Source organism: Eumetopias jubatus, unplaced genomic scaffold (assembly GCF_037043125.1).
Source record: "Eumetopias jubatus isolate StellerSeaLion01/CBP00866 unplaced genomic scaffold, mEumJub1_p1.0 scaffold_16, whole genome shotgun sequence".
NCBI lineage: Eukaryota > Metazoa > Chordata > Mammalia > Carnivora > Otariidae > Eumetopias > Eumetopias jubatus.
The window spans coordinates 67961281-67978236 of NW_028274822.1; the positions used below are offsets into that span (position 1 = coordinate 67961281).

Genomic DNA, 16956 nt, shown 5'->3' on the forward strand with positions numbered 1-16956 from the left:
ATTATCTTTTAATATTAGATTACTTTTGCCAAATGCTGAACCACTAGGGTTTCCAGGCTACAAAGATCAGAATGGTGGATTTTTTCATCGGCCAGGAGCACCCATGCGGTGTTAAGCTGAGCTGATGAAATCTCCACAAAGGTTACCTGAACAAAGCACGGTACAAATGCTTGTGTCTGAAGACCAATGAGACATCTATCTGTGCGTTCTTGGAGTTTTTCCGAGGGTTTAACCAGCAACTGGCCTGGAACAGTAGCTTAAACTCTTATCGGTAACTGTGCTATTTCAAAGTACTGGCGTTCTCCCAGGATATCTTCCTGGGTGTCAAAATTTAATCTGCTGCCAAAGCAAACAGAACATCAAACCCCACAATGAACACACAGTCCTTATTTTTTCAAAAAGAAAAACAACAGAGGCACCTGGGTGGCTCAGTTGGTTAAGCATCCAACTCCTGGTTTCAGCTCAGGTTGTGATCTCAGGGTCATAAGACTGACCCCTGTATCCGGTTCAGTGCTCAGCATGGCGTCTGCTTGGTTTCTCTCTCCCTCTCCCTCTGCTCCACACGCCCCACCCCCCAACATGCTCACGCGCTCTCTGATACATAAATCTTAAAAAAAAAAAAAAAAAGAAAAGCAACAACAAAAAAGACCACCATATTTATTTAGTGTAACATTTCCCCTGATCTAAAGAGAAAGATGTCAAAAGAAAATCTAGAACATATACACCCTCCTGAACCCAGATAACCTAAAAGAAAAAAATAATGGCAAAGTTCTGTTCAACAGATAAATTTATCTTCGCTTCTGGAAGATGTTTCCACGCCCCATTCCACGTCCTCTTCCTCTCGCGGCCACTGAAAGGTAGGAAAGAAAGGATAAGGCCAGGTCAGTGCAGTCAGCCAATGCTCAAGCCGCGGAGCAGCCAGAGCCCTTGGACACGGGCACAGGAAGGGGCCTGAAAGGCCACTTGGTCCAACACCTTGCCCACCCCATGGCATTTCCTCATTGCATGAGGACTCGTGGCTGGCATCAGAGTTGGAGTGCCTTCCAAAACTCCTGCTTTCTGGTCCACCACTGCTCTCAACGGGAGGCTGGGAGTCAGGGTGTTTGTTGAGAGCTAAGGTGGTTTGGGGAGCAAGCCTGAGAACCACAGAAAAGATGAATTCCCAGCGCTGGCCTAGGGGTGAGCTAATAAAACACAACAGATGAACTTAATTCACATTTAAAATTCTGAAACAAACATTTAAATAGTAAACATTGTTAAATCTGGGCAACAGGTTTTATTATTATTTTTTTTTAAACTTTTTATTTATTTATTCATGAGAGACAGAGAGAGAGAGAGAGAGAGGCAGAGGGAGAAGCAGGCTCCCAAGGAGCAGGGAGCCCGATGCGGGACTCGATCCCAGGACCCTGGGATCATGACCTGAGCCGAAGGCAGATGCTTAACCATCTGAGCCACCCAGGCGCCCATAGAATAGTTTTTTTTTTAAAGATTTTATTTATTTATTTGAGAGAGAGAGAAAGTGAGAGAGAGCATGAGAGGGGAGAGGGTCAGAGGGAGAAGCAGCCTCCCCACTGAGCAGGGAGCCTGATGTGGGACTCGATCCCGGGACTCCAGGATCATGACCTGAGCCGAAGGCAGTCGCTTAACCAACTGAGCCACCCAGGCGCCCGGTTTTATTATTTTTTAAGCTATTCTGCAATATAAAATGTTTCATAATAACAAAACAAACAAATAAAACCACTCCCCATTCAAAGGGCATACAAGCTGCTGTTCTCTGTGACTTCAAGAGTTCCAGGAGAGGTTCAGTGTCTTTGAAGGACAGGTGAAAATATTCTGATGGCTACTTCCCTCTTCTAGAGCCCCTTGAAGAGGGAGGAAAGTCACCCAAGAGCCCAGCCACATGCTGAAAAGAACCAGAGCAAAGGACTGACGGAGGCACAGATGGCTCAGGCAGAAGCCAATGGGCCTGGGCAAACTCACTGCCAAGTGCCTTCTAGTGCACAGCTACTGGGCTGCACCTTTGTTAGAGATGATGGTGCAGTTACACAGTGACAATGAGGGCAGCCCTTCCCTGAGAAAGCAGAGAGAACGGCAGTTCTAATAGGAAAACCAGTATTCCTGAAAACCAAAAGGAAACAAAAGGTCCAGAGCTTCCGGTTCTACAAATGCCACTTATCTAGGAAGGGAAAGGAGATTCTCCCATCAGTGTTTTGGAAGGACATTTTAAAGGATTACTCTATTGCACCTTTAAACTCAAAAACTACCTCATATATAAAATATGCACAGCAAAAAAAGATACTGAAGGAGAATCCAGTGACTTTCCTGCACTACAAATCTTTTCACCGATACTCAGATAGTTTCTAATGAATGCACCTGCTTCCTAGATAATAAACATGGCAGAGCTTTTCATGGACCCAAAGATAAAACCTCTGACTGGGCTAACCCAAAAGAAAGGCCAGACTAAGGAAGGTCAGTGGATCACTGGGGACATGCTAAAGGAAGGATTTATTTTCAAATATAAGAATATCTAAAAACAGAAGTCCAGTCCCTATAATGGGTAAAGATGGCTTAAAACTGCTTATTTCTTATGTGAAAATGGATCCCTACCGTCCGCATTTCGCCCCACTTACACTGGGTGTCCATAAACACCCCCAGCTCTCTGGGAACTGTTGCCCCACTGCTTTAGGTGGCAGCTAATCCATACCACAGTGCCCCTGCTCAGCAAACTAGATAAGAGCAAGCCTCCCCCAGGCTCTTTGGACAGAATTTCTGGAAACAAAGGGGCTCCTAGAAATTCATGGTAGGAGATTGATCCACTCTTCATTTAAGACGTGTCCCCTTCTTCTTTCTAAGGGGGTACTCTGGATTTTGCATAAGCCCTATGATTGTGATCAGGTGAGGCAAGACAGAGAAGAGACATGGCCCCCAGCTCCTCAGAGGTGGGGGCCCCAAGACTACAGGGTGGCAGTGGGTGTGGAGATGGCTGAAGTCCAACTCCACCCCCCATGCCCGGGCAACTGACAGGGCCCTTTCCTGAAAGATACAGGACAAACACATATGTTAAAAACAGTGCAAGAGGAGCACATACCTTGGGCCTTCAGAATAGCAGCTTTTCCCCGGCCAGCCCCTGAGCCTTGGTTTTTATTTTTCATGCTCTTTAACATGGGCGCATTTTTCAGCATGTCAGGCAAAATGAGAAAGCGGATCTTGCTGCCACGGATGTACACCTGCTCCAGCTGTGCCACCCGGCCGTCTCTGTATGTGACTGTGATGTTGGACATCTGGAAGGGAATCACCAGCTCATCAACAAGGGCCAACAGCACCAGCAGACAAGGACAGACAAAGAGGGGGAGCCTTGGCTGGTGGTAGGGTAAGTCCAGAAATGCACAAACCAACATCATGAAATAAAGGAGCCAGGCAAAGCACTTCACATATTTGGTCTTCACAGCACCTCCAGGATAGGCTATGGGCATTCCCATTTTTTACAGATTAAAAAAACCTAAAGCACTTGTCCAAAGTCCAAAAGCCAGAATGGAAGAACCCAGATTCAAATCCAGCTGGCCTGACTCCAGAGCCCTAACTCTGGATACTGCCTCCCTTGCCAGCATGTGAAGGGTTCTCATGGTGAAAAACTCTAATCGAAACAGCTGTGAACCGCTTGTCCAAACTCTGTCCCGTCCTGCGTCCGCCCGGCACATACACTGCGGAGGCACCACAAAGGTCATGAGCGTGCACCAGAGGCAGCTCCTACCCTCCCAGAGTGCACACTCGAGAAAGTGGGACAGAGCCCTTCTAGCTTCAATGACTAAGAATGAGAAGTATAGGGGGCAGTGCCTGTACAAAAGGCTCAGAATATTGGGAGAGGTGTAAGGCGAGAGCCTACACTGAGACAGGACACTTGGGCACGAACCTACAGGATACAAGGACTGGAGCAGAGCAATTGGGAAAGGGGGAAAAAGTTATCACCTTGGGAGACTATGGGGCTCATTCATTTGTGGACAGAGGGAGAGTGGATAGGGTTAGGATAGCCCTTTGGAAAGATCAAATATGCCAACATGGATAAACTGTGGGATGGAGAGACAGGGAGCCTAGAGGTGAGACCAGCCAGCAGACGGGCTTGGCATAGGAAGGGGATCTAAACTTGCCAGTGCCAACCTCAACAGGCACCACATTTACCACAAAAAGTAGCTTATTTTGAGTCTTCTGGATGAAACAGTATATACATTTATTCAGAATAGGTCAAAGCCCACATTGTAAAGAGAGGTCTGTCTCCCCAGATTTCTGACTGGCTTGTTGCCATCTTATACTCATTCTTTTCCTCAAAGTGCTCACTGGCCACCCAGCCTCTGCTTGAACACCCAGTTTGCAAAAAGACTAACAACACTCTAGGGCCATCCTCGCTAAATCTGTGCAGTTGGAACAGTCTGTAGAGCTTCAACTTCAACCCACTGTCCCTGTTCCACCCTCAGGGGTAATAGGGCTCAAGTTTCCCATAAATCTTCTACTCCAGGCTCAACATTCCCAGTTTCTTAACAAACTCCCGCACAGGTTCTAAATCCTTGCCATTCTGTTCTTGCCTCAAAGAATACCATAACCTCTGGAGCCGCCTGGGTAGCTCAGTCAGTTAAGTGTCTGACTTCAGCTCAGGTTCTGATCTTGGGGTCCTGGGATCGAGCCCTGCATCGGGCTCTGCATCCAGCAGGGAGTCTGCATCTCCCTCTGCCCCTCCCCCTGCTTGTGCTCAGTTTCTCAAATAAATTAAAAAAAAAAAAAAAAAAAGAATACCATAACCTCTGGTGCCACAGTGAACATGAAGTATGACTAACATAATATAGTCATATTGAGCTCAATATATCACATATTGAGCATAAGTGCTCAATAAAACTCAACTTTTATTGAGCACTTATTAGTATCCCAGGCAATTTCACATCATAACTCCTACAAATCACACGATTCTACAAGATAGAGATCATTGCCATCCCCACTAGAGATGAAGAGGCACAGCCAGCAGAGGCAGGCCTGTCTTAGAGGCCACACTCTTACCCACTCTCTATTCTTCTGCCTAAGGTCACACTACCTGTGTGGCCTACAGAGCACTATAAACTCAGGTCTAACTCTAAACCCACCATCTGAAACCATACATCAGATCACCACTTCCTCCTCATCATTCATTCTGAAACCATACATCAGATCACTTACTTCCTCAAATAGTTAAGGAGCAAACTGAATGAGACAAATATGTCTAAACGCTGTTCCTATTACCGAGCATGTATTAGAAGCTCAGTAAACAATGAATCTAAATGACAGTCAAGACATCTATTTTGGAGGCTATGCTACTGCTAAGCTACTTCTCCTCCAGTACATACATCTCACCCCCTTCCTCTGTTACAACCTCCCCAACCCACTTTGAAAATCCCTGACAGAGGGTGTTCTGTAAGACCAACAGGACAAACGGTCCAGCATCAACTGACTCCTATGACAACCCTAATAATGACCAGGTTGGCTACTGTTCTCATGCGCCCCCTGCAGCACCAGCAGAGAAATGGCTGTGCTGTGTATAAAACCCCACAATCCCGCCCACCTATACAGCTTGTTAATAAGCCCAAGCTATGTCTGCATCATAAGCCAAAGGCAACAACTTGAGTGAACTAGGTTTCAATGAAGTCAGGTAGGAACACCCACTCTACTCAACCTTCCCACTTTCCCAAACACCCATAATGAAACAGGTGGCATAAACCAGGTGCCCAAGTGAAATGACATCTTGGGGGAGAGAGATCTTAGTACAGTCAAAACTGTGGGAATTTCCTCACACATCCGGGGCCAAGAGGAGAGCACTAACTCCAGGACTATAAAGCAATGTTTGCATGCTTTAGGTCATCAATCACAACATCCCTGTTGTGGGGCACACAGCAAGTGCTCAACAAATGTCTGGTCCCCTCCCCTACCATTAACAGCAGAGCCTCCCTCTTTTGCTCCCTTCTACTCATCTTCTTGCCTGAAATCTGATAGTCAGAGTGAGGGTCTGATACTTCTAGAAGCAACAGGACCTAGCAGGTTTATTATACACCTCATCTTCAGAGACTACGGTTAAGATTAGAGATTTGGGACTCAGAGACTTGGATTTAGATCTGTTCCTTCTATGCTTGGTCACCCTGGGCATCTGGAAGCTTGTCCTCAGAGAGGTCCTGTGATAACTGAAAGATCGACTGTACATAAAAAACACTAGCATAGTGCCTGGTACAAAATAAGCATGCTATGAATGGAAGTTTCTGGTACTACTTTTTCCCCCCTTTATTTATTTATTTTAGAGAGAGAGAGACAGAGCACACGTGCTCGAGAGGGTGGGGGGAGGGGAAGAGGGAGAGAATCTTCAAGCAGACCTCCCCACCACCGCTCCCCTCCACCGCCCACTGCTGCTCGGTGCAGAGCCTGACATAGGGCTTGATCTCATGAGCCTGAGATCATGACCTGAGCTGAGCTGAAACCAAGAGTAGATTCTTAACCCACTGTGACACCTAGGTGCCTCATGAATGGAAATTTCTGGTACTATTAAACACAGCCTTTTGGAGACAGCTCTTAGCTTGACAGGTTAAACTAAGACTTTTTAAAATATTTAACAGTACCCAGATCTTGGTTTTTAAATTCTCCCAACCAAAAAGAAACCAAGGCTACCTCAAGAAATGGCTAATTCCAGAGCTGGGTTAGGGAAGGTAAAAGATGAGCCTGCAACAAACATCTTATTCCAGAAGGTTAAGGATGTGATCCCCCAAAATGGCCAGGAGACACCAAAAGGACACAAAAGGAGTCAACTTCTGGACAAATTTGGGATAAGTCAATCAAAATAATGATAGTAACAGATTATAACCCAATTAATGAAACAGAAACCCATGAGCCTATCCTGATGATAAATGAATGAATAAATGGGGAACAAGGGAAGGCTCTTCCATACAGCAGACCTAGTTAATATAGAATGATGGAGTTATAAACAAAAACCATTCTAGGGCGCCTGGGTGGCACAGTGGGTTAAACATCCAACTCTTGGTTTCGGCTCAGGTCGTGATCTCAGGGTCGTGCAATCGAGCCCCACTCTGGAGTCCACTTAAGATTCTCTTTCCCTCTCCCTCTGCCCCTCCCTTTCACGTGCGCTCTCTCTCTCTCAAATAAATAAATCTTAGAAAGTAAAAAAAAAAAAACAACATTCTTTTGCAACTGTTATGGTATAAAGATTCAAGCAAGAATCTTCACTGGATGCTCAAAGAGGGGTGGTGGAGGTGGTGATGAGAAACAGAACACTTACAAGATATTTACTTAAAGAACCTCCCTCACAAAATTCTCATTAGTTGCAAAAGGAAAAAGAACAGACAGTGGAGAGACCACACAACACTTCAACCAAATTATCAAGGTTAACATGCACCAATAAGGGGCAAACAAGTGTTTTGGGCCTCCTGGTGACACCTCGAGGAGAAGTCGTCACTTACACAGTAACAGCCAAAACAACACAAACAAAACAAACCCCGAATCCAATCATGAGGAAACACCACAGAAACCCCAATCAAAAGACATTCTAAAACAAATAAGTGGTCATTATTCTTCAAAACTGTCAATGCTGTGAAAAGCAAAAGCAGAACTGTCCCAGACTAAAGAAGCACAAAGCAAGCTGATCACTAAGTATAATACATAATCCTGAATTGAATGGCACAGAGAGGAAAACACTGCATATACAAATAACATATAGATAAGTACTTTTTCATTCTAGCTAGAAAGCATATCTGAAGAAATTCCCAACCACCTGCATTCAGAAATTTCAAAAAACTTTCCTGATGTTAATTCTGGGCAGTTTTCTGACAGTCATGTGAGGGCTTCTCTCAGGTTATAATTTTTACAGAAAGAAATCATGCACAGGCCATTTTCCCACAGACCATTATTCCATAACCAAAAAAATAGCGTTTGAACAGTCCAGTCAGTGATGGGGTGATCATGCTAAAGCCCCAAAAGCACCATTTATTTCGGCTCCAGGAGAGTCTCTGAACTCCATCACCCTCTCCCACCAAAATTTCCAGGAATTATGTTGCTTTAAGAAGTGAAATTTTGGGTTTGACCATTTACCCTCTTTTTTTTAATCTTTTATTATTTTAAGATTTCATTTATTTGACAAAAAGACAGCGAGCGAGAGCAGGGAACACAAGCAGGGGGAGTGGGAGAGGGAGAAGCAGGCTTCCCGTGGAGCAGAGAGCCCGATGTGGGGCTCGATCCCAGGACCCTGGGATCATGCCGAGCCAAAGGCAGATGCTTAGCGACTAAGCCACCCAGGCACCCCTATTATTATTTTTTATTTATTTATTTGACAGAGACAATGAGAGAGCATAAGCAGGGGGAGTGGCAGAGGGAGAGGGAAAAGCAGGCTCTGATGTGGGGCTTGACCCCAGGACCCTGGGATCATGACGTGAGCCGAGCCGAAGGCTGACGCTTCATAGACTGAGCCACCCAGGTGCCCCTACTCTCTTCTTTTAGCTAATTTTCTGGGTCTTTTTGTTTTATTGAGATATAACTGAGATATAACATTGTGTAAGTTTAAGGTATACAGTATACTGATTTGCTACATTTATATTACAACGACTGCCACTGTAGCATTGAACTTCTTTATCAGGTCATATAATTATCATTTCTTGGTGATGATAATTAAGATCTCTTATTTCGGGCGCCTGGGTGGCTCAGTCGGTTGGGCGACTGCCTTCAGCTCAGGTCATGATCCTGGAGTCCCGGGATCGAGTCCCGCATCGGGCTCCCCGCTCAGCGGGGAGTCTGCTCCCTCTGACCCTCTCCCCTCTCATGCTCTCTATCTCATTCTCTCTCTCAAATAAATAAAATCTTTAAAAAAAAAAAAAGATCTCTTATTTCATCAAGTTTAATGCTTATAATAGTTTTCTTACCTCTAATTACTGTACTGTGTATTAGAACCCCAGGACTTTATTTATCTACTAGTTGCATACCCTCTTCTTTTTTTTTTTTAAGATTTTATTTTTACTTATTTGACAGAGAAAGAGAGCGAGCACAAGCAGGGGGAACAGCAGGTAGAGGGAGTCTACCTGCAGGGAGTCTGATGCGGGCCTCGATCCCAAGACCCTGGGATCATGACCTGAGCCAAAGGCAGACGCTTAACTGACTGAGCCACCCAGGTGCCTCTACCCTCTTCTTAAATAATCTTTACTGTGCTTCATGATCATAAACTTAACACATATTTTGATTTTTAAAGTGAAAAAAAAATTTTTTTTTCGTAAGAATTTTAATCCCCCATGGGGCGCCTGGCTGGCTGAGTCAGAAGAGCATGGGACTCTTGATCCCAGGGTCCTGAGTTCAAGCCCCACAGTGGGTGTAGAGATTGCTTAAAAACAACAACAAAACAAACCACCCCCCCCCACCACACAAAAAACAGTATTTTGCGGGGCTGTCACCTAGGGATGATGCCACATCCTGCAGCACAGGCTAGCAGATCATGCTTGCCTTGCAGCTGTGGCGTACAGAGCGGGACGACAAGACTCCCTGCCTTGCGAGCCAAACCTCATATATATAAAAATGTTTTTAATCCCATTTAATTTCCACCAAAAGAAAACGACTCACTTTTGTTTTCCTCAAAAACTTAATGCATTTTTTATGTATCACTTATAATTTGGCTTTATTTTTATAAAACTGGAAACATATCGTAGAGTTTTATATTTTTCCCCACTTAGCTCTAACAGCATTTTCCCATGACGTTAAATATTCTTCCATGTTATTTGACTGGATAAATAATATTCTTTGTAATGTACCCTAATTTGTTTAATCATAATTTATTTAACTCATTAGGAATGTTTGCTGTTAGGTTTTCATCATTAAAAACTGCACTGCAGGGGCACCTGGGTGGCTCTGTCAGTTAGTTAGGTGTTTGACTCTTGGTTTCAGCTCAGGTCAGATCTAGGGGTTGAGGGATCGAGTCCTGCACGGGCTCCATGCTCAGCCGGGAGTCTGCTTGGGATTTTCTCCCTTCCTCTCCCTCTGCCTCCCCACCTTCGTGCTCTCTCTCTCTAAAATAAATAAATAAATCTTAAGGGGGAAAAAAAAAACAGCCCTGCACTAAAAACAATTTTTACAAGTAGAACTACAGCACCAAAGGGCAGAACTTTTCTATGTTGACGTATATTAAGTGTTTTCCAGAAAGGATTTAACAATCTATACTTCTACTGGTAGACTAGTAAGGAACCCTTGGTAGAACTACTAATTTTATTTTGGCACCTTGTAAGTTTAGAAATTCTTACTGTTTCCCAATTTGCACGTCTAAATATTAATAAGACCATTATTTTTGTATGATAAATGTCCGCTTTACATATTTTTCTTTTTTGTTAATTAGCCATTTTATGACTTGGGTCCACTTTTAATTGGGAAATTAACATTTTTGACTTGCAAAAACTATTTATATGTTTATTTTTAATTTTTATTTATATGTTTATTTTTTATTTTACTTTTTAAAAGGTTTTTATTTTAGGGCGCCTGGGTGGCTCAGTTGGTTGAGCGACTGCCTTCGGCTCAGGTCATGATCCTGGAGTCCCGGGATCGAGTCCCGCGTCAGGCTCCCTGCTCGGCGGGGAGTCTGCTTCTCCCTCTGACCCTCTTCCCTCTCGTGCTCTCTATCTCTCATTCTCTCTCTCTCAAATAAATAAATAAAATCTTAAAAAAAAAAAGGTTTTTATTTTATTTGAGAGAGAGTGAGAGAGCACAAGAGGGGGTAGGGTCAGAGGGAGAAGCAGACTCCCTGCTAAGCAGGAGGCCTGATGCGGGACTCGATCCTGGGACTCTGGGATCATGACCTGAGCCGAAGGCAGTCGCTTAACCAACTGAGCCACCCAGGGGCCCTTTTATTTATATGTTTAAATATAATAAACTTTCATCATAAAAAAATTATGAGACGTCCTAAATGTCTGAATACTGCCGAGCCCGGAGAACACTTCTAGCATTCACCAAGACGCTACGAAGAACCTCCAGGGACCCTTCACAGTGGATACCTAATAAAATCCATAGTCATAAAAGTTGCCCCCAAAAGGTTACATAAATATAGGCTAGTCTATAAAATAAAAACAATGTGCTTATTTCTACTCATAATTCCTCACCTTAAAGCTCCTTTTTGGTTTTTAATATTTTACCAAATATTTGACTAGAAGTATGCTTAAGAAATATATATACTTTCCATTTTGAAGAAAAATCCCTTCATTCCCTCGCTGACATTTAATAAAAACAGGATGCTTCAAAACCATGTTAAGTACACAAAACCAAGAACAGAAACTTCCCCATTTGGGGACCCCTGGCTTTAGATCATCCATACCCAGGCTGGGCAAGAGATGTGATACACTCCTCCATCAGGTCCCATCTCTGCTATAGACAAAAACCAGCTCAAGAAAGCCACATGGCTCAGTTGGTTGGACAGCTGACTCTTGATTTCAGCTCAGATCATGATCTCCAGGTCGTGAGATCGATCCCTGTGTTGGGCTCCACACTCAGTTGGGAGTCTGCTTCAGGATTCTCGCTCTCTGCCCCTCTCCCCACTCTAAAATAAATAAATAAATCTTTAGAAAAAACAAAAGTTATTAAAACCCAACATCGAATGGCAAACACTAAACTCCAGCTGTCCTCTAGCAAAGGCTAGAAAGTGCTAAGGGGATGCTCTCACCCCCAAAGGGCAGACTAACTGGGGCCAGGAAGGAAGAAAAGCAGCGGGAACTGCAGGAGCCATTGGCTTTACGCATCCTGGGGATGTGTGAATGAACTGTGCTGGGCTTACCGCAATATATTCAGCTCTGCCTTAGCCTGCTGGTTTTTATTCAGTGAACCAGACTTAGGTAAATCCAGCAAAGCCTCAGCATCTGGGCACGGGCAGTGTTATAGGCTGAATCCTAACTGCCTCCAATTCTTCTGTTGAAGTCTTAACCCCCCAGTATCTCAGAATGTGACCATATTTAGAGTCTGGATCTTTACAGAGGTAACTGAGCCCTAATTCAATGTGACTTGTGTCCTTATGAGAGATCGGGATACAGATCCACACAGAAGGAAAACCATGTGAAGATACAGGAAGGAGAGAGCCATCTACAAGCCAAAGAGAGAGGCCTGGAACAGATCCTTCCTTCATGGCCCTCAGAAGAACTAACCCTGTGACACCTTGATCTCAAACCTCTTGCCTCCAGAACCCTGAGGGAATAAATATGCTTGTTTAAGCCACCCAGTGTGAAACTTTGTTATGACAGCCCTAGCAGATTAACGTAAGCGGGAAGCAAGTGACTGGCTCCCCCCACTTGACATGCATTCACTCATTTATTCTGCACTATAATACTGAGGCTGAGGTGTTATTTTTATTCCTGACTTAGAAAGGAGGGAACAGGGGCGCCTGGGTGGCTCAGTCGTTAAGCGTCTGCCTTCGGCTCAGCTCATGATCCCAGGGTCCTGGGATTGAGCCCCACATTGGGCTCCCTGCTCGGCGGGAAGCCTGCTTCTCCCTCTCCCACTCCCCCTGCTTGTGTTCCCTCTCTTGCTGTGTCTCTCTCTGTCAAATAAATAAAATCTTTAAAAAAAAAAAAAAGGAGGGAACAGAGGGTGACGGAGGTCCAAAGCTGGACCCAAGTCACACAAGGTAGCGGGCTGCAACCTGATTCCAGATCTATCACCAGGCTGTGTGCTTTATATCACACAGGCTACATTTGAGAGACCACCAAGGTCATCTGGTCAGACATTACAAATGGGCAGTTTGAGGCCCTGAAAACTCAGTAAGTTGTCCAAAAAAATAGCCAAACAAACACATTAAGGTGCCTTACCCCCAGTCTTGCATTCTACTCACCAAAATAAAGTACCTTAAAATGGATAAGGATGCCTTAAACCAGAGGACTGGATCTATGACAGGGATGCCTCACAAAGACAAGGTATGCAAAGCCCCACAGGACCTTCAGAAACCCCACACCATCTACCTGTATGGCATCAACACTGAAGAGAGAAACCTGCACAGTCACTAGATGTCTATCTCCCTGAGCACGGGAACTGGCCCCACTGGTCAACCTGGCAGGAAGATGATGCTCAAAGCTATAGAGCTATCACAAGTAAATATGTGAACTCTGCGAAGCAACAGATAGGACACCTGATCTGCAGTGTGATCTTAGGGAAGTCACCTGCCCTTTCTGACCTTCGGTTTTCTCACCTAGAAAACATTAAGAGAAACTACATGTGGACATGTATAACGTGCATGGTATGAAACTAGCTGCTCCACATACATAACTAATCTGATCTGTAGAACAATCCCGGGGTGTGGGTGTTATCCCTATGGCAGTCTTCAGAATGCACTGCTCAGATCTCCCTGCAAGGGTTGTCAGGCTATGAGGCATGCATGGAGCTGAGAGTCTCCAGCTGCCACTTACGGGATCCATCACAGCATTCACCCTGAAGCCACTGTCTCCCTAGGCTGCCAGCCAATGAGTGATCACAGTGGGGATCCTAGAGCCAGGCCATTTCTGCCCCATGCTAGACTCTTCTAATGAGCAACTCCTGCTGGCTGAGACTTCCTCAGAGATACACCGCGGTATAAGGCTCTTCCCACTCAATCTTGTCTTTTCCCTCTCCTTTCCCCAGCACCAGACCAGTAATAGACTAAAAGCTCTCCTGGCTACTCCTACTCCCTCTCCTTTATCCTTCATTATTATTTCCCCCAATAAATCTCTTACACAATTCTGCCCTGGCAACTATGTCTCAGAGGACATAAAATAATACCAGTCCTATCTTAGAGACAAGGAAACTGAAGCGATTATCATGATCAAGGTCAGATAATTAGGATCCAAACCCACACCTCTGATTCTGAAGCCCAAGTTCTTAACTGATGATTTAAAGAACAAAGGAGAAAGTGTGCTGATACACCTTGCCAAAGCAATGCTATACAAACTCATGTGATTATTAGCAAAATGCAAAAGAGTGCCATGGGAAGGGCACAGTATGAGGAAGCTGTTCCAATATTTGTTAGCGGAAGGACATTCAGTAGATGAAGTCTTTTAATCTTATTCTCCCTATTTTATGGATGACAAAACTATCACCGAACCTGTCTACCTCATAAGGTTGTTGCTATAATCAAATGAGACTCCTCTTCCAAGAAAGATGGAAAATAAACACGGTATGTGAGTGGAAGATTCCACTCTTAGGGAAAGTGGGCAAAGCAGTTATACAAACATGTAGGGGCAAATGAAGAATGGCCCTGAACCTGACAGATTCTACTGAAGGAAAGAGTGCCACTTCTTTTAAACAAGTCTCCAAAATATAGAAGATGATCATAGGATGGAGAAAACAAACTTCTAAAGAGCTCTTATTTATGCCCATATCAGCAGCAACTATAACAGCACATGGCACACATCAGGCACTCCATAAATAACTGTTCAAGGAGGAGAACTTCAAAAAGACCTCCAATCACTATCTTTCTGTGCTCCAAGACAGAGGCCCAAGCTTCCCCCATAACCTCATGTGGAAAGCAGGATACCTGGCAGTTCATGTTGTCCTCCGCCTCAATTAGCTTCCCACGATACACCTCACCAGTGTTTGTCTCACATGTCACGATGTGACCCTCAGCCTCGTGTAGGACTTTAATCGGCACACCAATAGACATCTTGGCAGGAAAAGAGCTCTACAGTGAGAGAGACAACAGTTAGTTCATCCTTTAGGGCCTAGGAAGTCATGTGGCACATATCATAACTCCCTTAAGGCCTGACACTCCATAGAATTTAGTAAGAATGCCAAAGCTGCCATTTTCCACAGGGGGAAAAAAAAAAGCTTAACTCCTAGTTTGAGGAACTCATCTGGCAAATACATGCAAGATGTGGGATGGTGAAGAATGGGGGGGGCTAGAGAGAGGGAAAGGTAATGGGATGAGAAGAAAGTGCCTTCCATCTCCCTCCCTGCTCCCATATGCCTCTTTATCTTCATCAAATAACCAGTAACCAATATTGTGTGTGTTGGGGACAGGGGATTGAAATGTACGCGCCACACGATGTACATGCCAACCCATAGTTGTGGATGACACCACTTTGAGAACCCATGATATAGACTTGAGCTGTCCAATACAGTAGCCACAGTCCACACGTAGCTACTTAAACTAAAGTGAAATAAATCACATTAGCCACATTTCAAGAGGTAATGGCCTTCGGCTAGTGGCTAAAGTACTGGGCAATACAGATATAGACCAAAAGATCCAGGCAAATCTAGAAGAGGCTGTGCATTTAATTCGACCCAGTGACCCTCCACTTCTTCAAGGTTAAATAGAAAATAAAGTGTTCACAAAGGGACAACGTGTTATAAGCAGGAAATGTTTGGAGGAAAAACATCATCAGGGAAATCACCTGATCTCGTGTAAATAAAAGAAACAAGCAGATTTCATATTCCCAGATGAGCAACAAATGAAGGTTGGGACACATCATTTGTGTTCAAGATTGGAAAGGAAACATGACATTGGGAAGGACAGATTCCCTCAGTGAGGAAGTAGGCTTAGGAGTTTGGCTTTTATAATGAAGACAGCGGGGGAACTACTGCAGGATTATGGGTAAGGAATGATCCAATAAAAAGGCAGCAGCACTTACAAATGGATCAAACACAGTTTTTTTTTTCAAACAGTTTAGAAGCAAGGAACTTGATAAAGCTTCTGTAACAATACGGAAAGCATGAGAGGACCAGTGCCTGAAAGGGGGATGGGAGCAAAGATGCAAACAACTTTGAAAAGGATTGCCCAGAGCGGACCTGGAGGAAGGAGGCAACCAGAAATATTTCAAGACTACTGCCTGTATGTTCGGAAAAACATGGCCTGGAGAGGTACAGTAAACGAAGAGCATGTACTTTGAGGAAAAGCTAATGAGAACTCACTTTCAGGCACTAGTGAGGCAACGCTGATGTTTGACCCGGGCTTCCCGCTCTTCTCCCTCCCCGAACCTCCCAGAGTTCCTCGGCAGCGCGTCCTTCTCCAGCCCCAGGCCCCTCACGGGTGCTTCGGGTCTACCCTCGCCTGCCCCCGGCCTCACCTCACCGGCTCCGGCCTACTCTTCCTTTCCGGTGCCGCGGCTACTCTAGAGACTGCGAAGGCGTGAGCCAAGCGAATGGCGGGTCTCGCGCTCCCAGAATACCACGCGTTCCCAAAATGCTGCGCGTAAGGCCCGGCCCCTTCCTTTTCTTAGTGGTGAGCGCGGTCTTGCTTTTGCTTCCTTCTCACTCGGCCGGTCGGGAAACGTGGACTCGGCTACGATAGTTCCGGCCCCGGAAGAGAGAGCTGATGACAGGGCCCAGGTGCCGCCGGAAACACTGATCCATAGGCCGTCAAGGGGGTGGGGGGAGGGGCTCGCGTTTCCAAGCACCTAACACCGGGGACAGGCTGGACAGCGAGGTGGGGATCTGGGGCTTGGGCCCTCGGATCGGGGGCTGAGGGCCAGGACCTACTCTCACAATTTAACCTTTGGAACCAGGCACCACCAGGTAAGGGGCGCCCTCAGCAAGGCGAGGTATCTCACCGTACGGATAGAGAAACAGGTTTAGAGTACAGCGGGAGCCGGCCCACGACCGTCCCTCAAGTAAGTCGAAGTAGTGTTAGGTCTCCTGAAGCCCCGCGGTGTACGGATAGGACCTGGTCTTGGGCCTGAGGCTGGCAGAGAAGTGCGGCCAGGCAGAGACGGAGTTCGCTAGGGTGAAAAGTCTCCAGGGAACCAGTGCCTGTGGAAAGGCAGGGCTGGGGGGCCGCTCTCAGGCAAAGAGGCGGAGCTTCCGGGGAACGGAGGCGTGAAAGGGCCTGCGTGTCTGCGCGAGGAGTTGGGGGGGGAAGGGGCGGGGCTACCAGAAGCCGGGACTGCCAATGGCCAGGACCCGTTTAGATCCGGAGGCTGGGGGCCCCTAGGAATAGAAGTCAGGGGAAAAGAAAGGGAGGGGCTT

The 16956-nt window shown here is 45.5% G+C and overlaps 1 protein-coding gene across 1 annotated transcript; it reads right to left on the bottom strand.

Annotated features, from left to right (window-relative positions):
• Window positions 1–641: 641 nt before the first annotated feature.
• On the bottom strand, window positions 642–16305 carry SNRPD3 (small nuclear ribonucleoprotein D3 polypeptide). Its single transcript, XM_028094164.2, has 4 exons — window positions 16059–16305; window positions 14531–14674; window positions 3089–3281; window positions 642–850 (listed from the first exon to the last, which is right to left on the bottom strand). Exons 2-4 carry the CDS (start codon window positions 14654–14656, stop codon window positions 789–791), a joined length of 381 nt encoding a protein of 126 aa, XP_027949965.1. The 5' UTR covers window positions 14657–14674; window positions 16059–16305; the 3' UTR covers window positions 642–788.
• Between the last annotated feature and the right edge of the window lie 651 nt (window positions 16306–16956).